The 21,164-nt window shown below is 39.8% G+C and overlaps 3 protein-coding genes across 7 annotated transcripts in view; 1 reads left to right on the forward strand and 2 right to left on the reverse strand.

Moving 5' to 3' along the window:
- Positions 1–1,769: 1,769 nt before the first annotated feature.
- LOC408392 (glycine--tRNA ligase) lies at positions 1,770–5,045 on the forward strand. Its single transcript, XM_391940.6, has 4 exons — positions 1,770–2,118; positions 2,331–4,011; positions 4,098–4,285; positions 4,359–5,045. Exons 1-4 carry the CDS (start codon positions 1,876–1,878, stop codon positions 4,467–4,469), a joined length of 2,223 nt encoding a protein of 740 aa, XP_391940.2. The 5' UTR covers positions 1,770–1,875; the 3' UTR covers positions 4,470–5,045.
- Positions 4,403–7,249, reverse strand: LOC102653958. Of its 3 annotated transcripts, none has more exons than XM_026444285.1 (6): positions 6,995–7,249; positions 6,603–6,917; positions 6,191–6,354; positions 5,953–6,108; positions 4,931–5,095; positions 4,403–4,824 (listed from the first exon to the last, which is right to left on the reverse strand). In XM_026444285.1, the coding sequence occupies exons 1-6, from the start codon at positions 7,132–7,134 to the stop codon at positions 4,670–4,672; spliced, it is 1,095 nt and encodes a 364-aa protein (XP_026300070.1). In that variant the 5' UTR covers positions 7,135–7,249; the 3' UTR covers positions 4,403–4,669. The 3 variants fall into 3 exon arrangements, with proteins under 3 accessions (XP_026300070.1, XP_026300069.1, XP_026300071.1); XM_026444284.1 differs by having other exon boundaries at positions 5,953–6,111; positions 6,995–7,247; XM_026444286.1 differs by lacking the exon at positions 4,931–5,095 and having other exon boundaries at positions 5,953–6,111.
- A 151-nt stretch (positions 7,250–7,400) lies between these two features.
- LOC102656885 overlaps positions 7,401–21,164 on the reverse strand; it is a 67,934-nt gene continuing 54,170 nt past the window's right edge. Inside the window, exons 1-5 of one of the 3 annotated variants that reach the window (XM_026444287.1) lie at positions 19,132–19,968; positions 8,353–9,769; positions 8,207–8,287; positions 7,984–8,091; positions 7,401–7,874 (exon numbers count right to left, since the gene is read on the reverse strand). In XM_026444287.1, coding sequence (XP_026300072.1) covers positions 7,718–7,874; positions 7,984–8,091; positions 8,207–8,287; positions 8,353–8,480 — 474 coding nt within the window. In that variant the 5' untranslated portion in view covers positions 8,481–9,769; positions 19,132–19,968 and the 3' untranslated portion in view covers positions 7,401–7,717. Of the gene's footprint in view, positions 7,875–7,983; positions 8,092–8,206; positions 8,288–8,352; positions 9,770–11,473; positions 12,910–19,131; positions 19,969–21,164 lie in introns of those variants that run through there. The other 2 variants (XM_026444289.1, XM_026444288.1) reach the window with 2 other exon arrangements.

A 21,164-nucleotide genomic window follows, 5' to 3' on the forward strand; every position in this document is an offset into this window, starting at 1 on the left:
ATGTATTACTATTAAACGTTACAATTTCTGAAATAGATAATCTCATAGTAGAATGTAGGATTGTTGTTAAATAGGATGTCTTACAGTTCATGACTGTCTTGAAATATGAATAAAAGAAGGATAGGGAGAACCATGATTTTCAAAAGCGATTTTTCAAACTCGGAACTGTGATATTTTGTCATATTCTCGTGTAACATTTTTGCTTGTATATTTTTTGATTAGAATCGAAGATTAACTTTGATTCGTGCATAAAATTGGTAGAAATGAAAATTATGATTGCGGATGTCCGTATATTGAATTGAAATTATGCATTTATGTTAATGTAAGTTAATTGAGAGAGCAAACACGAGATTTTTAATCAATTTTCCAAATGAGATATCGAGCCGCATGTGTGTTTATCATGGTGCTCCCTTTAAACATATAGGAAAATTATTATAGAAAATAAGCATTCATGCTGAATACTATTATAGTATGTATTTTTTATTGAATCTGTCACATGTTTGCTGCAAAAAATACATTGATATCTTACATGTTGGTACGTGTTGTGGATTGTACGTTTTCTAGATTTTAAGTGTACAGGTTTGACATAACACGAATATTATCGTGAGGTGTATTTTTGCAAACAAGTGACAGAATCTATTGCAAATACATACGAGATTATATTTACAAAAAATAAAACAATTATTTTGTCTCTGTTATAGCTTTTTTGCCATTTACATACTTGTAAATACCCATTATTTACATTTCATACTTTATTTATTACTATACATTATCCATTCTTATCGCTTTTTTGATGTCAGAGTATTGATCTTATGTAAAATAAATTGTTTACACTGATCAAAATTGTTTTTGATTGTAGTATTGTTGCAGAGAAATATATATATCATATATATAATTGTTTGTATGACGTTTATCTTTACGTCTGACCAATTGTTTGAAATTAATGTATGATGCATGTAGATGCGTAGGATAAAAACTTAATACTTATATGTCAAAAAAGTTAAGGTTGTAATTAAGAAATGAATCTATCTATAAAAATTTCAATATACTTGTGGTAGCACGGACAAAACGTTCTTGATTACACACTTTTCTCTATGCATATTATGTGATTTAATGTGTCACACATACACATATACACATACACACACATACATATACACACATACATATACACACACATATATACAAAACAGCATATACACAAGCTGGGTTTATTGAAAAGTTATAATTAATAAATAACTTTGTAGGAGAAAATCTAATATTTTTTTTTATAAATCATTTTTTTCTGATTGTAATTTTTCTATAAACCATGCTACGGTGTACAAAGAAAATAAAATCGTTCGAAATTAAGAGAAATAATTTTTTTGTAACAGATAAGTTAGTTTGATAACACTATATTAATTTAATAAAAAAAATAAACTTATATTTGCGTATGCGCGTCATATTGTGTATTTTTTATTTTTTTCATTCTACATAATGTTATTTGTTTTGAAATATATTCTTTATGAAAAAAAATATAAGAATACCGTTATAAATAAAAATGGTTTTTATTTATATTGGTGCTATCATAAAAATATAAAAATAAAAAAAATATATATATATATCGTATTTATAAAAAATTATTATTATTTAATATTATTTATTTTTACGTTTATATAAAATTATATCATGCAAAATATAATTAATTGATATTTAATAATGAAAAATTTTTTCTATTTTATTTTTTTCACTTTAAAGTTTCATAAGATAATTTTAAATATCATCAGTTTTACCGCCGACAGTATTGTATTATTCAAAACCAAGACCCGAGATAGTTTCAAGTAAGTGGAATCGTAGTCGATTTGAAAGTTAGTACAGTGAAAAGTAACAACTTAAATGCAGTTTCTCTCGTGTAACTTGCGACTTGTTTGCAAAAAAATCACACATAATATATGCAAACATAATATAATTTATAAACAATTACTTCGAAAATTTACTGTCACTGCTAGGTTAACTGACTTCAATAAGTGGGGTACGAAAAAAAAGGATCGTGAAGTGAAAATACAAATTTTAGAGGATATGTCGGATCCAAATATTGAAGAAATTTTATCTCCCTTTCGAGATAGTGTGAAGGAACAGGTAAATGCCATATGGATGATCATTATTTATTATTAAATAATTATATTTTATATTTTTGTTATCACAAAGATTATAGATATGTGATCTTTCTATCATATATTTCAATAACATTATTGAATTTTAAAATTTTCTATTATTATATATGTAAATAGATTGTTAAATATTAATTTTTATTTCTATTAATATTATTTTATTATCTTATATATTTTTAGGGCGACTATGTGCGAAAACTTAAATTTGATGGAGCTTCAGAATTGGATATTAAAAAAGCAGTTGTTGAGCTTAAACTTCGAAAGAAATTATTAGAAGAGAAAGAATTATCTTTTTTAGAAACAATAACATTTGATAGAGCAAGAATGGAAGATCTCTTGAAACGTAGATTTTTTTATGATCAATCCTTTGCTATTTATGGAGGAATTAGTGGTCAATTTGATCTTGGTCCTATGGGTTGTGCATTAAAAACAAATTTGTTAAATACATGGAGAAATTTTTTTATATTAGAAGAACAAATGTTAGAAGTAGATTGTTCTATTTTAACGCCAGAACCTGTTCTGGAAGCATCTGGACATGTAGAAAGATTTGCAGACTTAATGGTAAAAGATGTGAAAACAGGAGAATGTTTTAGATTAGATCATTTGATTAAATCACATTTAGAAAAAATGATTAGCGATAAAAAGATAAATGAAAATACAAAAGCAGAATGTAAAAATATTATTATTAGATTAGATGGAATGACTAAAGATGAAATGGCTACAGTTTTATCTAAATTCAACATAAAATCCCCAATTACTGGAAATGATTTAACAGAACCAATAGAATTTAATTTAATGTTTGGAACTCAAATTGGTCCTTCTGGACTTGTGAAAGGATTTTTAAGACCAGAAACTGCTCAGGGTATTTTTGTAAATTTTAAACGATTACTTGCATTTAATCAAGATAAATTACCATTTGCTGCAGCTCAAATTGGAAATGCATTCCGTAATGAAATTTCTCCTAGATCTGGTCTATTAAGAGTAAGAGAATTTACTATGGCAGAAATAGAATATTTTTGTGATCCTAATAATAAAAGTCATCCCAAATTTGAAACTGTAAAAGATCTAAATGTATTGTTACATTCTGCTTGTAATCAAATGGATGGAAAGAGTGCACAGCATATGACCTTAGGTGATGCTGTATTAAGTAAACTTATAGCTAATGAAACATTAGGATATTTTATGGGTAGAATTTATTTATTTTTAATTAAAGTTGGAATTGATCCGAAAAAATTACGTTTTCGTCAACATATGGGAAATGAAATGGCTCATTATGCATGTGATTGTTGGGATGCTGAATGTCTAACTTCTTATGGCTGGATAGAATGTGTTGGCTGTGCAGATCGCTCTGCTTATGATCTTACACAACATACAAAAGCTACTGGAGTAAAATTAGTAGCAGAAAAAAAATTGCCAGCACCAAAAACTGTTGATGTATGTGAAATAGTATCAAATAAAGTTATCATTGGAAAAATGTTTAAAAAAGATAGTAAATTAGTACAAGATGCTTTAGCAGCATTAACTGAGAATAATATTAATGCTATAGAAACTGAAATAAATGAAAATGGAGAAACTGAATTAAGACTTTCAAATGATTCTACGGTAAAAATTACGAAAAATATGATCGAAATAAAACGATATCAAAAAACTGTACATGTAGAAGAAATAATTCCTTCTGTAATTGAACCATCTTTTGGTATTGGTCGTATTATGTATGCTATTTTTGAACATAATTTTAAAGCAAGAGAAGGAGACGAAAAACGAACTTATTTTAGTTTACCACCAGTTGTGGCTCCTTTAAAATGTTCGGTATTACCGCTTAGCAGTAATAACGAATTTGTACCATTTGTAAAACAATTGTGTATGTATAATGATTTTTTTAAATTTGTTAAGTTTTTTAAAAATTGAAATTTATAATATATTTTAAATATTGCTTATTATGTATAGCTCAGAATCTTACAAAGATAGATGTTTCGCATAAAGTAGACGACTCTTCTGGTAGTATTGGACGTAGATACGCTCGAACGGATGAAATTGCAATACCATTTGGTATTACTATAGATTTTGATACTTTAAAAACTCCTCATACTGCTACACTCCGTGAACGAGATAGTATGGGACAAGTTAGAATAAATGTGAGTAGATACTTTAGTCTATAAAAATATAAAAAAATTTAAAAGTTAAATTATTGTTTATTATAAATTATAGTTGGACCAAATTCCCGAAGTAGTGAAAAATTTATCCAATGGCAAACTTACATGGTTGGAAATCGAAGAAAAATATCCGAAATTTGAACAACAAGAAACAACAGAAGCATAATATACGAAATATTTAAATTATTTGCGATATAAAATTATAAACAAATTACTATAATAGTAATTTTTATTTTGTATTTATATAATGTGCATTTTATAGGCATTTACTTTTATGCTATTTTGCACAAATAATAATAATTAATTATTAAAACTGAGATTTTGACTTTTAGAAATCTTTGATAATTGATAATACACGAATATTGATCAACAACAATAAAAATCAATATTGAATTTAACTCCCATTCTATCAAAATCATGTTTAAAACAAATCATCATACACCTTATGCTTTTTATCCATTTTTCTTTTTCAAAACCATTATGTATAACATCTTGAAGTTGCATATTAACGTGATAAACGTCTGAAAAGCGAAAAAATTAATAGTCTCTGATATATCTTAATATGTTTGTATTATATCTTAATATGTATTGTTATTTAATATGTATAATTGATTATTAAATAATTACTGCAACGACAAGATCGTATTTGACAGCACATTGCACAAAGTGTTCTCAATGTTCGAATTTCACCAATAAATTCGAAAACTCTGAGCGATGGTAAATAAAGAAATAGTCGTCTTAATTGAATGTCCAAATTCTGTCGATTATGCCATAATTGTAGACATAGGTATACTATATAAATATTAATAGTGATTATTTCACGCATTATAATTTAATAAAAAATAACCTACATATATAGTGAATATATAAAATAAAAATAACGAAATAATAAAAAGAAATATACATAAAAAATTAAAATATAATGAAAATATGAATAATATAAAAATTATAATTATTTGAAAATAATTCAAATATGTAATTGACATAAAGATATAAATTTTGTAGAGAAAATATAGATAAGAAGAATATAATAGCAAAAAAAGGATAGAGATAGAATAAAAATACTGAAATCAGCATCATTTCCAGAGTGCAGCGAAATTTTAAACATGTGTAAAAAAGATGGAAAATAATAGAAGAAAGATAGAGATAAAGTAAAAATTGATCATTAGCGTTATTTTTTGAGTATCCAAGATCTTTTCAAAAAAAGATAAAATAGAATAAGAATTAGCAGTCGGTGCCATCTCTTAATGCTAATAATATTTAAAAGATGGCGCTGATACTTAATTCTTATCTTATCTTACCCTTTTTAAAGAGATGTCTTTCGTACTCAAGAGATGGCGACGATTTCAATATTTTTACCCTATTTTTCCTTTTCTTCTTTGTTTTTTTGTCACTTTTGTTTTTCTATATTTTATATCTATAATTTTGATGTGTAACCACAAATAAGAATTAATAACGTTAAAAATAAAAAGATAGGATACTAAAAAGATAAGAGATACTACGATATGAGACAAAAAATATATTGAATATTATTACGTTTTAATGATGAATTGAAAAAAAAAATGAAAAAAATTAAAACGAAAAAAGATGATAAATTGAAAAAATAAAATATTGGTTTTTTAAAGAATAAATAATTGTTTTTCAATTACCTAAAGTATCTGCATACCATGTACAAAGTGTTTTAATCGTGCAATCGATATACCATGGTTGTCGAAATCTCAAATCGATACTCGTCGATAGTGCAAAAGTATGAATTGGAGTGTGTTTCGTAAAAAATTTTTTGTGAATATCGTACTCTGGTATTCCTACTGAAAAGAGAAAAAACAATTATTTTTTCATACATTACACTTAGTGTTACGTATCAATTATTGTGAAATTCATTCATACTAATAGCATATTGTACTTTCAGTACTGGTGCCCAAAAATGTGCTGCTTTCCAAGCTCTGTCTGGTATGACAACTTTTTCAACATAACCTCCATCCTCAGTTCTTTGCAAAATTTCTTCTTCTAAACATAATAGTTGTAACCAATGCCAATTTGTTCTAAGTTTTCTACAATTATCGTAAATGTGATTGATTTTCAAAATTTATTCATATATATTTACATTTTTTTAATAGAAAGATCTATAGTATTCGACAAAATGAATGTATTATTACATGCTATATTTTTACTATATTTATATAGTTACTATATTACTATATAGTTACTATAATTATATACTTTACTATAATTTTACTATATTTTCAAAATTAAAATAATATCGTAATTTAAATTAAAACGATAAAAAGAGATTAATTACTTGGCCAAACAGACGAGTAAATCTCCTGTAGGTGTTGCTATGTATGCGTAATTTATTGACAAAGTGGTGAGAAATTCCAAACAACCGATTGCGCGAAACCAGTCGCTTTTTTTGATTCTTTTGTTCCCATAAAATTCTGATTTGAAGTGATGAACAGTATCCACCGTGAGGCCTACCATTTTTTCGAACGCACGCCAACAATATACGTGTTTTATCGTTTTACGGGAATTGTGCAGTGCCAATAGCAGTCGTACACCTTCGTCAGGCGTTAATGATAAACCTTCCAGACAAATGGATCTTAATCTAGTCTGTTTACTACAACGTATGATATTAATACACGTAAAATAAATTTCTCAATATTATATTTTTTAAAATATACAGTATTAATTTACCATATAATTCGTTCCAGATCAATGATCAAATTTTTCCGATTAATTCGATCGAACGTTTGTAAACGTATTAATTGTTCCCAAACGCTGATATGTTTCTTCTGTTTCTCACTGTGTACAAGTCTGTGACAATGAAAATGCATTTCTCCGTATCAGATATAAATGATTTCTCACATTTTCACCAATCATGTATGGCAATTCAATGTATCGCAAAAAGAATAATTCAAAGGACAGATTTAATATCAATATACATATACACACACATATATTGTGCATATATATATATATATATATATATATATATATATATATACATATAAATATACATATACACACACATATATTGTGCATATATATATATATATATATATATATATATTTATATGTATATATATATATATATATATATATATACATATAAATCCACCGATTTAGTTTTAAATCAAACTTCAATTACGTCGATTCTACGTAATTCATTAAAAATTCATCTAATCAAGGATGATACGTAGGTACGTATAATTTCAATGAAGTAACCATTAGATTCTTACTTGGCCAACGTAACGAGGAGAGCGTGATTCACTTGTTTTTGGTACAAACGCGAGTTTTTCACCGCGGTTGAGTACAAGTGCCAGTAGAAACGGGCCTGGGCATAATAACTTTTTAATTACCGGCCACCGCATTCGTTCCCGCCGACCGACATTCGTAATTGAGTTCTAGCCGTTCGGGTTAATTGAGTTCTCGGCTTTTGAATTCGCCGGGCTTTCCTCCCGGTGATATACGTACCTCCCTCGAGGGCAGTGGCAAATTCGACTCCGTCCTTGGAAACGCGGCCCTCTCGCAGTGGAGTATCATTTCCCAGTGTTTGCGATAGTCGTCCGTGCTTCTGTCGATCCACCATCCATGATCGTTCTCTCATTTTCATTATTTCGTTACTTATACTCGTTCTCTATCGACGTTCTTTCCGTCGTTCTTCGCGCGATGCAAATTATTACCTGGGAAGCTGTTCAAGTAACTCTTCGACCAGGGGATCCGTTTCTGCCATCTTGTAACATTGGGAGAGAGGAGCACTGATAGATTCGAACGGTTCCTTTTCTTCCTGCCTGTTTTTATTATATATATATATATATATATATATATATATATATATATATGTTCGGTTTAGATTTCGAGAAATTTTTCGATTATTATTTCATTATTGATTAAGAAGAACATTACATTTTTGAACTTTCTTCTTGCTTGAAATCGTCGTACGATATCTGATACGTCGATAACGAATCACCTTGATATACATCTTCCCTGTTAAATAATGAATTTTCTTGCATTATTAGATTATTATTAGCAATAGTAAGGAGTACTGATACTTGTAAGATTTCTGCCCATTTTTGGAATCCACATTTGATTCGCCTACACTGCGGTATTTCAAATCGTCGTTTATATAAACGTTGGTCGAGATCGAAGAATTTTGATAAGATCCATTCTTCAAAGCCATTTTTCGTTCGAAAAGAAAAAAAAAGAGAGAAAAAAAATTAAGGAAAGTTTTACATATATATTTATATAAAAAAAAAAAAAAAGGTTAAATTATTACAATCTACATTTTCAAACGTCACATAACGATTTGCAAATATTTCAATACTCGAGAAATAAACGAATGTCGCGCGTGTCGCATCTTAATTTTTAATCGATCAATTGCATTTAACTCCATTTAACTCAAATCATGACAAATTTTTTAGGAAGCCACCGAAGAAAGATATTATCGACTGTCCCGGTATCGGTGATTCTGGAATATATCGTGCATTAAGGACGAGGACAGGGGACGAATTGGCTCTTCTCCTTTATCTCTTCAACCAACACACAAGCAGAGGACGCGTACACGAGTTCACGCAAAGATACAGAGAGTTGGAGATACGCTGTTGATAAGTAACCCCTTTATTTTTCACCGGGGAGAGAAGATTTTTACCCAATTTAATCGGGCAAAGTGCAGGTATTCCGCAGACTCTTTCTTTCAATTCTCACGAGGACCACCCGTGAGTCGGTTATTCGCAAGCAAAATGTTTAAAAACGGAATGATGAACGGAAATCATTTCCCTGCCTCTTCGCGCAACAAAAGGAACTCTCTATTTGGGGGCGAGCGTTGCATTGTTTTAAAGGTATATTTTTAAAGGTGCGAGGGGATAGAGAAGGAGAAGAGGATAGGAGAGGACCGAAAAAGCGAGGAGCGGACCCGAAGCCACGAGTTCGTGGGTGCGGTTCCAATTATCCACAGTGGCTCTCTCGGAGAGGAAGAAGGACCAACGAAGCCCCTCCTCCCTCTAGGCCGCAAAAAAGGGTGGGGTCCCTTTTACGGTTTCTCCTTTCCTCGTCCTTTGTTCGTTCAACCCTCCCGGAGAAACGTATCGAATCGATTCTCCTCGACTCGTTTGCAACCCGTCCGCCGAGTGACATACGCGGTTGCCGTGCATTATCATTCCTTATTCCCACGGAGAAATATTCCGCGTGTCTCAATTCTCTTACCTGGGAGACCGATCTAATTATATACGACGATGAAACAAAGGATACGCAAACAAAGGGAACGAGAACGATCTCTTTCTTACGGTTAAGACAACATCGTTCTCGTTCCTCGTCTTTTTCTTCCTCTCCTTCTCCTTCTTCTTCTTTTTCGTCGTATTACAACGATGTCGAGCGTTATTCGCCAACGAATTGTAGAGAATCTTCTTCCTTTTTTTCTTCTTTTTTTTTTTGATGCAATCCAACCAAGGTTCGTCATCCGATTTCATCGATCTGAAAAAAATAACTCGGTCAGACGGGAAGGAAAAAAATGGTCTCTATTTGCGTCCGCGATATTACGTTAAACGGGCCGTCTTCGTGATTCGCAAACGTTGGTTGGTTGGTTTCGTGGAAACGTTTAGTGGTACGTGGTTAAAAGACTTGGACAACCTCTGGTTCGTAAACGAAAAGTCACTCGACGAGAGTGGCGGACATGGTTCGGAGCCGCTCTACAGTTACAGGGTGCAGCTACCTGCGTAGGTGAGCGACGAGGGATCCACCGACGTAGGATTTAAAAGAAGAAGAAAAAAAAGAAGGAAAGAAAAGGAAATCACACCGTTGGCCAGCCACTTCTCCTCGGCCGACTTGGCAAATTAGTTAGCCAGTATATTGCATATATATACATATATATAGGAATTTACAATTACACAGCTACTACTGTTCGTCATTTGCGTGCCTTTAATAGTTGAACTCGTATATAAGAGGTTTTAAGTTTGCTTTCGAAAAAATGTTTCAACACGAGTTACAACGTTTAAATATATATATATATATATATAAATAGAGGAAAGAGGTAGGAAAATTTATGAAAATTAAAGAAGACTGCTTATCTTAACGAGCATTATCTACCGATGAATTATACTAAATTTCAACCTCCTCGACGGAACAGGTACCCATAGCTAGCGTGCAAACGGCATTTTCATCCACCGCGTGAACAACGTTATCTACCAATGAACATTTCACGTATTACAAGCCGATAACTTTAATCGGAGCAAAAAACGACCCCAACAGCTCCAAACTTGGCAATGGATAGCATGTTTCGAGCGCGCGGTTAACGTAACGCGGTCGCGTGATTGCGAGTAACAACGCGTCAGGGAACTCGATGCTTGATCCCTTTCCAGGGGCGAAAAGGGTGGGGAGAAAGGGAAAAAAGAAAGAAAGAAAGAAAGAAAGAGAGAGAAAGAAAAAGAAGAGGAAAAGGAAAGAACGTTGGCGTTATCCGTTGCCTTACAGCGGTGGCAATTAAAAGTCTCTTCCTAGACGCAGTTCCACCGAGAAGAAACCGCATTTAACCGTTCCCTTGGTTTACCGGGGCACCCCGTGCGATAGTAAACCGCTGCACGATAACGACCAAGGTAAATTGTATCGCGACCGTTTTACGCTTTCATTTGCATAAATATTCCTCGATGTTATACGCGATCTTATACGGCTTCAGAGAGTCACGATCGCTCAATACGTCCGTTCAATTTATTCGGTGCACTTTCTTTCTTTCTTTCTTTCTTTCTTTCTTTCTTCTTTTACCCCCAAGAATCGCCAAGAATCCCATATTGCGTCATCCTCACGTTCGCGCCCCGTCACTTTGTGTAGGATTTTACGAGCCGTTCTAAACTCGCTCCATCCGGTTTTGCCCCCACTGTAAAAAACTATTAAACATCCCGGCTCATTAAGTGCATTCGCTTGTACAAGATTATCGAATAAATTGCCGATAAGATGATACAGCTAATTAATGACGGTACACCTTGTTATAAATTGTAAATTGCTGATTTAATCCCCGTTTCCGCGGGCGTGACCCATTCAACCCTCGCCTGTTGTCCTCGTCGCTTTGTCGGGCAAGGTTTATTTTTATTCCCCGCCCACTTTTAACGCCTCGTTCGAATTGGCCCCGAAAGATCACGCGGTTGACAATGATGTTTCGTGGCCATTAACAAAGTTCCAACTTACCAACGGCCAAAGTTCCAGTGTGTGTTCCCTAAACGAGCTCGACACATTCCAGAAATTTTATCGCACGCTCCGAGAGCATCTTGTTCGCCCCGTGTCCCTGTTCCACAGTTTTTCACCTCGTTCTCGCTCCTCCTCCTTCTTCCCCTTCCTCTTCCTCTTCCTCTCCTTTCTTTCTCTCCCCTTTTTTCCTTTTATCTCCACCTCGAAACCCCCTCGGAACAGGATTCGAACGGCGGGGTGCGGATTTATAGGCTTTAATTAAACGCTATTCATTAGGGTTGGTCGCGCGACTCGGTTGCCGAAATTGGCTCCAATGCCTCCGAAAAGCACTCCGATTAGCTATCGCTTTAGACCACACAGGCGGAGCTCGCCTCTCGTCTGTGACGCGAATCTCTTCGTTCACGATTTCGATTTTATCGAGAATCCTTTCTTTAATACGGGAGGGGGATCGTTTACCTTCTTCCTCTCTGATCAAAGGCGAAGAAAAATCCCCTTCGACCATCGTCATTCAATTTTCGAGATCGCTGTTCTCTTTCTCCTTCTTTTTCCCACACGCTAAGACGTATTATCGCCCCGATATCCCACCCCGAAATATTTATAACTTCTCAAAAAGCGGGCCCGATGAAGCGGTCTGATTAGGCGACTTGATTTATCTCTCCCCCCTTCCTGTGCTGTGGCTATGTAGCTGGCGGTGCTATGCTATACGGCTCGCATCCCTCGCTCCCCCTTTCGCGCGTGCAATCTCGTTAAAATTTATTCATGATTCGGTCGCATCCTTGCGGACGGGGAAGGGGACTGGTCCGACTGGTCCGTTCCGCGGTCCAAATATTCGGACGGCCTATTTTCCGCGTAATGCGATACGGGCTTAATACCACTCCTCCTCTCGAACCGGTCGCGAGATTTGATTTATCGACCGTCGGTATCGACTTTGTTCGATACGGCCCCCACGGTTAATCTGAAGCTTCGTCCCTCCCTCCATACGGCATCGAGAGCATCGCAAGCAACTCTCTCTTCCTCTCTCATTGTTCTCTCGCCGACACGACGCCGTCACTATGAATCTTAAACGCGGTTAATGGTAAAATTAGGGTTATCGATAAGTCGCCTGTTCGAAGGATGATGGGACGTGGAGGGAAGGGTTGCAAGATCGGGTTTATTAAATAAGTAATTTTCTCTTACGAAAGATAATACGAGAACGGAGGGAAGGAGGGGAGGAAGAGAAACGGTGTGATGGTGTGACGCAGCAAGGAGAGGGGAGAGGGAATTAATCGCGGTGAGTCGGGAAAACGCGTTGTCGGGTTTTTATTCGGATTTTGTTTTGTTCCTCGCGGACGGTTTCGTGTACTTCAGGAGTGATGCGCTGGCACCTTGTCAGACTTGTAGGCGTTTCGCCTGCCTCGTTTCATACCTTCAACCGTTGTACAATGGGGTACAACGACGTGGAGAAGGAGGGAAGAGCATGCTCGCCCACCTCCGAAACTAATAAGTATTGTCCATCAGCCGCATTGTTTCGATGCCCACGTAACCCAGCCAAACACGTCCCGAACAAGTTACAGTTTAAAGTGGTCGGGTCGTTAGTTAGGGCCACGTTAGGGTGACCACTCCGCTTCGTTAGACTTCGTGCGTGCATTCGGCCGTACCCCCTCTTTCAGGGGGTTTCGAGACGCCCGAATAATCCCCCCCCCTCCTCGTTCCACGAATCATCCGATTGCCGGTATACGAGGGAAGGGAGGGATCTTTCGATTTTTCTGCAATAATTTATCGCGCGTATCGGATTTTCTTCCATCACGAACTCTCGAGACGATTTCACGACCGTTGCCATTTTCCCCCTATCCAACGAACCCACGATCCTATTGTTGTGTCTACTTCTTCTACTCTCCGGGTTACTGCCGGCAATAACTTGGAATATGAAAAGAGTGGTTTTATCACTAAGTGCGATCGTTCTGTATCACGGGGGATATTATGCTCGGCTTGTGCGTCCAACCATTTCAAATTTTTTTCTTCTTCTTCTTCTTCTTCGTAGTCGTCGTATAAATCGAATGAATAAAATATACGTTTTCCTCTCGGTTAATTCCTCCATAAGAATATTTCCTCTCGGGGGGGAACGAGTTCCTTTTCCCACACGTACGATGTTTCTTCGAACCGGGAGGGAGAGGGGAGGGGATATTCGGAATCGTAGTTAGTCCTATCGTGTCCAAACGTGATCGTTCCCCACCTCCCCCTCCCTCGTTTCCATCCTATATTTACATAACACTCGTAAGCGCCACGTTAAATCGCCCTCCCCTCCCTGTTTAGATTTAACTACCACTTGGAGAAATCATATTAACCAAATACTGCAGTCGTTATGCTTGGAAAGCCCGATCGTGCGGTGGAAATAAATTACCAACGCACCCTTGGAACCTTTGAGGATGAACGTAAGTTAAGAGGGGAAACGGTTGTCCCTTTCCTCGTCACGGGGACCCACCGCGTATTACAATTCTTTACGACTTCTATCCCCTCTTATCGTTATCTACTCTCCTACTAGAAAATTCTATCCCGCGATTCCCTTCGTTCACTCGTTATATACAGGTTAATAATTAATTCTCGAATCCTTCAAATCCTTTTCGTCGTCTCATCCGAAATGCCACGCCCTCGAAATGACGAGTAAAGTCTACTTAGAAAAAAAACTACCAATGGTGATACTACAAGCCAAGAGATAACAAGGGATCGTGGATTAGCGTTGGAACATTGTTTTCGCGATAAATTCGATTCGTTGTAGAAAGTTATCGCTTATAAATTTCGCTGCCGTGTTGCGGATTGGCGGTGCAGCGGCCGAAAAGAAAAAGAGAGAGAGAGAGAAAAAAAAAGAAAAGGAATGCGACACCGAGCGAGGGGATAGACACGCTCGTCCCCTCCACCTTCTCTCGTACGTGTACGAAATAAATTGGCCTTTATATTAGCACGAGTCGTGGCATAAATCCCGGTTCTCATTGTATCGGCCCCCGTGGGTGGACGACGCTGCACGTGGGCAAAATCCGCTTCCCTCCGCTTCGAAAGTGGCGCGTGAACGTGGGGGTGGAGAGGAAGAAAGAAAGAAAGAGAAGAGAGAGAGAGAGAGAGAGAGAGGTTGAAAGTCATCCGAGATGAAACTCGTCAGGGTGAGACGCACGTGTTCCAGAGGCCGATAAAATAAATTCGTTTAAAAGCGGGATCCGGGGTTACGATTCCTCTTCTCCGCTCCGCACGCGGCCCTATTTTATAGAGCTGGCTCGCGATAAAAGGCCCACGCTCGGCCGTGGAAAATAAGAAATCGGCCGAGACTACGGCGGATAAAACGGCGCGGCGCGGCGCGGCGTGGCGTGGCGTGGCAGGTGCGTCCGTTACCGATCGTTTAGATTTCGCGCGGCCACCGTTCCGTATCCTCATCCTGCAACCCGGCAGATAACCGGGAAAGGAAGCGCGCGCAATTGCTGATAAACGCACGGGACGAGGATCAATGGGCCGTGGAAATTTTGCGTGGAATTTTTCCGACTCCACTTTCCCTTCCTTCCTTCCTTCCCTCTTTAGATTGCACGCGCGTTAAATCCTGTCTGGTGTGGACGAGGGGAGGCCGCGTACGATATTACGCGTGGAGAATCGCGATTTAAAAGGTGCGGTTGAAGGCGGCTCGGAGCAACGCGAGTGCCCGTCGATGCCCTCACACGGCGTTTCTCGCGCCCCCCTCCCTCTCCTGATATATGCAACCGCGTAGCAAGTAGGCGGTGACGCGCCTCGTCCGCGACACGCACGACACGCCGCGGAGAGATGCCGATTTATAATCCCAACGATGAGCTCCCTGTGTCGTACGAATCGAAGAGCGAGGTGGCGTCGGTTGGCGTTGAAGAAAGAAAGAGGAGCGCAATGGGGCGGCGAATGAGAGAAGAGAATTCGTGGGATATATAAAGGCGAGCGTTGATACGACGATTTATGAAAATCTTCTCGTAAACTGCTTTATAAATTGTGCTTATTATCGACCATTTATCCCCCGGGTATTTATTTCCATTTCCTTGTCTGCTCGCGAGATGGGGCGGGCAAGATAGAGCGCGTGGATTCTAATCCTTTCGCGGGGCGGGGGGAAGGAGGAGGGGGCGAGTCTTACCGCGACGTTTATCGCTCACCGCAGGTTTAATAATGCGACAAGCTTAACTCTCGACGAATCGACGAGATTTACGAAACGAAAGACGCGCGGCTTCGCGAACCCGATCGTATTTCTTCGTCCCTCGGCGCCACCCGTGAGACACGAGCCGTTTCTTTTGATAAATCGACGAGTAGGACGATCGATCGTCGTATTCTACTTGCGAGCGTATCTATAAGGAACAACAGTATTGGAGACAGAGAGAGAGAGAGAGAGGTTTCGCAACGTTTAATTGTCCTTTTTCCGTTTCGAGATTACGGGGATTAGTTTTAAAAGGGATTCGTATGCGACGAAGGAGGGAAAAAGATGGGCCACCGTGGGACGCAATCGCGTTACCGCAAAGTAATTACGCATTTTCTCGTCACTCGAGGCCGTGTTGTGACTGTTCCTTCACCACGGACGGATGTGAGCGATGACAAGGAGTCGCGGTCCCGGTGGGAGGTCTCAACAATGACCATCCGCCTCCTACTCGGCCGCGCCGCTACCTGGAGAACGGCTCGGCTCGTGCCCCGGCCGTTGATGGCTTCCGATCGTTGTCGAGTCTCGAACAAATACGTTTCGTATTCCAAGTGTTGTTCAAATATCCTTCTCCGTTCCCCGAATATCTCCTTTTCCACGTCGCCGTCTCATTTTCGACGCGATTCCACGCGACGACCCTTCGAAACGAGCTCGAGTTTCCTACCTCCGTATTTTTTTTACGATCCACGTTCCTTTTCATCGCTGGACGAGCCGTGTATCTCGAGAGAGAGAGAGAGACAGAGAGACAGGCAGTTGTTTTCCTTTTCAATTCATTGATCTACTCGAATTGAACTCTAAGCCGTTGGACGTGTTCGAACGAAAAGCCCGAGTGAACTGGCAGCGGCGATCCTCCTCTTCTCTCCTCTCTCGGGTTCGAGCGAGACGGACCTCCTTACTGATCGTAGGTGGTCCTTCCTCGTCGGGCGCAACGATTTTAAATTAAAATTAAAGTCAAGCGATCTTACGGTTCCCGGTCTGCCCGACAACGCCGCCACCCGCGTTACAACAATGTTAATGGAACCGGTGGTGAAATTGCGGCCCCTGTCGTTGCGGCCCGACAAAACGCTTGCACGTATTCGTACCGTTCTCGATCCTTTAACCGAAAACCGAGCCAACGTGACTTCTTTAAAGGAATGTCGAGCTCGATCTCGTTCTCGACGATTCATGCCACGGCGTTTCTTAAATCCTTCAAACTCTCTTCTCTCCCCTTGCGATTCGAAGAATCTCTTTCGAACAACATCTTTCCTCCCCCGAATTTTTATCTTCGACGGCGAGGTTAAAATTGTTCTGCCAATTTCGAAGAGGAGGAAGAACAGCAATTGAAGAAGGAGAACGGATTGGATTAGAAAATTTTAACGCGTGCTATCGTTTAATTCACCTGGAAGAAGGGGAAGGAGAGAAGTCTCCCACCCTCTCCACTATTGTTGATTTTTGCTCATTGTTCGTAGCTTGAAATCCGCAACGGCGACCACTTTATGAGAGGGCGTGCGTCCGTTCTCACCGGGCGGCGGATAATTGGCTTCGTGTTTTTCGGAGTGTTGCGATGTTTATACGCGCGGCACGCTCGTATCACTATTTCATAATTAGCAAGCAAGTTATTGTTCATGGCGGCATGGCGCACGGGGTCAAGCTGCGAGCCGGGGCGTGCGTGAAAAACGAGCTGGAGACCCGCTTCGTTATTATTTCATTAATGTCATCCGGATATCTTTCGAGTGACGCGTATTGTTCGATCGTGACTCTTTTATATATATATATATATATGTTGCGTTCGCATAATTTATCGCCTCGTTCTCGTTTCCGGGCTCGGGAAACGGTTTCACGGCCGTTCCTCACGTCGACGCAACAATTCGACGTTCTCCTCCCTTCTTTTTTCTCCTTCGATCCGCGAAACTTTACGCTCCTCGTTCGAGATATCTCATAGCTTAATAATCCTGGAAATCTGACGAACAACGATCGAATAAACGAGGAAATGGCCAATTTCATTCTCTGCTTTAACTCTGTTTCTTTCTCTTTCCGTTTTACGAACCATAAACACCTTCGATAAGAACGGTACGAATCTTTGTGGAGGAATCCTGGAAGGGATAGTTGGTTTCGATTGATCTATTAATTGGCGATTTGGTTTAATAACTTTGATCTTGGATATTCGAAAAGTTTACATAACCAGTAAAGAATGTTTATTTAATTTTGCGATATGTTCGTCCTTCCTTTTGATATAATAAGCATATGTTAATTCGTTCGAGGCGCGCGTCAATTAGTCGTTTCCAGGCGTAAAAATATTCGAAAACACGAGGTGATGCGGGCGATGAATTATCTCCTCGGTGGTCTAGCGATTTTATTTCGACGAATTTCGAAAAGTGGCCCGCGGCCACGAGGCATTAGTCACGGAGGTAATTGGCGGAGGGAGTGGAGATTCTATACGCGCGGCGGAATAGCTCGGCCGAAACTCTCTCTCTCTCTCTCTTGCAACCCTTTTTTTCTTAACCAACGCAGACTAAAAACGAGGGCTTCGGATCACAGTCCCTAAAACTTGGGTGTCTCCTCTCGTCATATCCTTCCCGAATATAAACATCTCGCCCGCTTTGAAGTTGTCCAAGGATAGTTTTACATCCCGGCCGTGAAATCCAGCCCGGGGATCAACAACGCAAAGCTTCTCTCTTCTTCTCTCAGTCGTAAAAAGTGATGTGATAAGGATCCGAACCGCGAGGGACAATAACGAACAATTTTCGCGAGTGGTGCGAATATTTTTTTAACGAGTTTCGAATTCTGAGAAAGGAAGACGAGAGAAGCGCGCGGAACAATAGGACAATGATTTCGAATTCGATAGTCCTGGAAGGTTGGAGGAGAGAGAAAGAGAGCTCGATGCGTGGTTTATTATCGTATAGCGCGGAGGACGATGTTCGAGGATTTAATTAGCATAGAATTATAAAATGTCAAAAGGTGGGCGTTTTCACGGGCGAGCAGAGAGAGAGAGAGAGGGCTCTCCTCTCGCGGAAATATTGCGCCCGCGGGCAATAATCTGCCCCGCTGGATTATTCCGGCTATTGGCGCGCGGCTGGTCGCCGTATTTGCATACACGCCCGATATATAGCATTCGTCGATTACCTTACCAACGTTTTTCCATCCCTGTTTACATCGTATTTCACCGTGTGCGCGCACATACGCGCGCACAGTCGTATCAATTACACGCGCGTGGTGCCTCGCGCGGAGGAGCGAAATTAACGAGACGCAGGCGCAAAAAAAGAAGGAGGTTAGGGGAGAGAAGGGAGAGAGAAGAAGGGGAAAAAGGCGAATATAAAAATGTGCAAGTGGCGCCACGATATTCTCGAGAAGCGGTCGATTCTCACGAAGTCGATCCACGAACGTGAATCGTCCCACACGGTTTCCATGGTTTTCAGTTTTGCCGGCGGTGGTCCCCGTCCGCCACGTTTTTTCCGCAACCTTTCTTCGACCCGTCCCTCTACCCCTCCCCTCCTCCTCTCTCGGTTCTTACCTTATCCGAGGTTCTTTAATTCGCACGCGTGGGCGCGAATGGGCCGCGAAGGACCCATTCCTGTCCTTGTCCGCCGCGCTCGATCTCTTTCCCTCGTGAACAGCGCGAGGCAGCGCAGCTCCAAAAGCACGCGCTTTTAAACGCTATATAATCGCGTGGCCCTTTGGGAAGCCTAATGCATTCGATCGTTGATTTACGCACTATCCACGTCCAATATATCGGGGACTCGGCCCCGTGTATGAAATTAATTTCGTACATGCCCCGCTGGCCTCGCGGCCGTGTAACTATCAATAATAAAACCGTACGGGCTTATATACGCTCTCTTCTAAACGAGTCCCTCCTCCCTTTTATCTTTCTCATTCTCACTCTCTCTCTCTCTCTCTCTCTCTCTCTCTTCATACTTTCGCTCGGATCTACTCCCATCCGATTTTCGCCTTCTCGACGATTACCTACGCGTCGATCACAATGCAATGCACCACCGAGCGAACGATGGAAGGAAAGCGAGGGTTTTAAAAGAAGATTTTCGAGCGATACGTTTGAAAGGTGGCATCGACCGAGGTGATTAAGATTAGCGATTAGAGGGAACCCGGTAAAAAAATACCACTACTCGATAAGGATACCGTTGCTTCGCTTCCCACACGACGAGTCACCGACGAGTCCTTGGAGGGGAGAAATGTTGGGCGGCTCTCTCTCTCTCGGCGCGGAAGCATCGGCAACCACTCGCACGGACCCGATACACATGTCGCGTTATTAATATTGGCTACGCTCCTCTCCTCTTTCCCCCTTTTTTCTTTTACGCCCTGGAATCTGGTCCCAGAGCGTATAATCTCGCGCGCCAAGTTCGGGGACACTCGCCGCCACCCGGCAATCTGCATACGCTTATATCGCCTCCACGGTTCCTTCAACCCCTTCTCCTGCGATCGAGAAAGATCGAGAAGAGGGGAGGGGAGGGTTCGATCGATTAACGCCGCCTGTCGTCGCTCTTTCTCCGTAGAAACAACAAGATCTATCGTTTCCTCGGCGACTTTATTACAAAAAATGACTAGGTTCGAGTTGGAAAGTTGGAAAGGTGGTGTAGGTTGTCGCTGACTGTTGTGCATTGCGCGGGCATAGTCGTAACTCGAGCACAGATAGATCTGTGCAACCGTGTTTTAAAAGGTAGTTAAGCGCGAAAAACTATTCGCCCACGGCACACCTTCCTCCGTGTATCGAGATCTACTATTTTTACATCCATCCATCTTTTTTATTCCTCCTTCCTCCGAGGAATGGAATGGATCGAATGGAATTCTATTCCCGGTACTAATCGGCGACGACGAGTGGAAATTGGAATGGATATCATTCGAATGCGAATACTTTTCCCCTGAAATTTTGCCCGAAAGAAGCGATTGTCGAGTCGCGAACGATCGAATATCTTATTCGCAAAACGGTTATATAAGCAAGATCTCGTGGCATCGTGGCAAGATTTTTTCCTCCGTGTATAAACATCGCGCGTTACCTTGTCGCGTTCACGGAGCACGTCATAAAATAACCATTATCCCCGCTGGATGAACCGCGATTCGATCTCCCGATATCTTTAAAAGGGATATTGACGATCGGAGGAACGGGCGTCAGATCACGCGATACCGCGTCCTCTCCCGTCCCTGCAAAAAGTTTCTCTCACGAGTATCCGGTAAGTGCCTCCATTATCCTTCGCGCTCTTTCCATTTCTTGCCCAAAAAACCATCCACGCCCGAGAACTTTGAAATTTTCACAACTCGCCTCTTGAAAATTATTCCAACTCGATCGTCCCGTTTGGAAAACGATCTCTCTCTTTCCCATCCTAACCAGCAGTCCTCGAGATGGATCGAAAGAGAAAGAGAGGGAGAGAGGGAGAGAGTGGTCCAAGCTACGGTGAAGTAGGATGTTTTTCTCATGAGCTCACGATGCATCGCGGAGACTCGTTTGGATCGCGTTTGGAAGACTTTACCTCCGCCTTCCATATATGTAATGACCGAGAGGGAGACGAAGAAGCGAGGAAAGAAACGAACACAGAG

Source organism: Apis mellifera, linkage group LG12 (assembly GCF_003254395.2).
Source record: "Apis mellifera strain DH4 linkage group LG12, Amel_HAv3.1, whole genome shotgun sequence".
Lineage (NCBI taxonomy): Eukaryota > Metazoa > Arthropoda > Insecta > Hymenoptera > Apidae > Apis > Apis mellifera.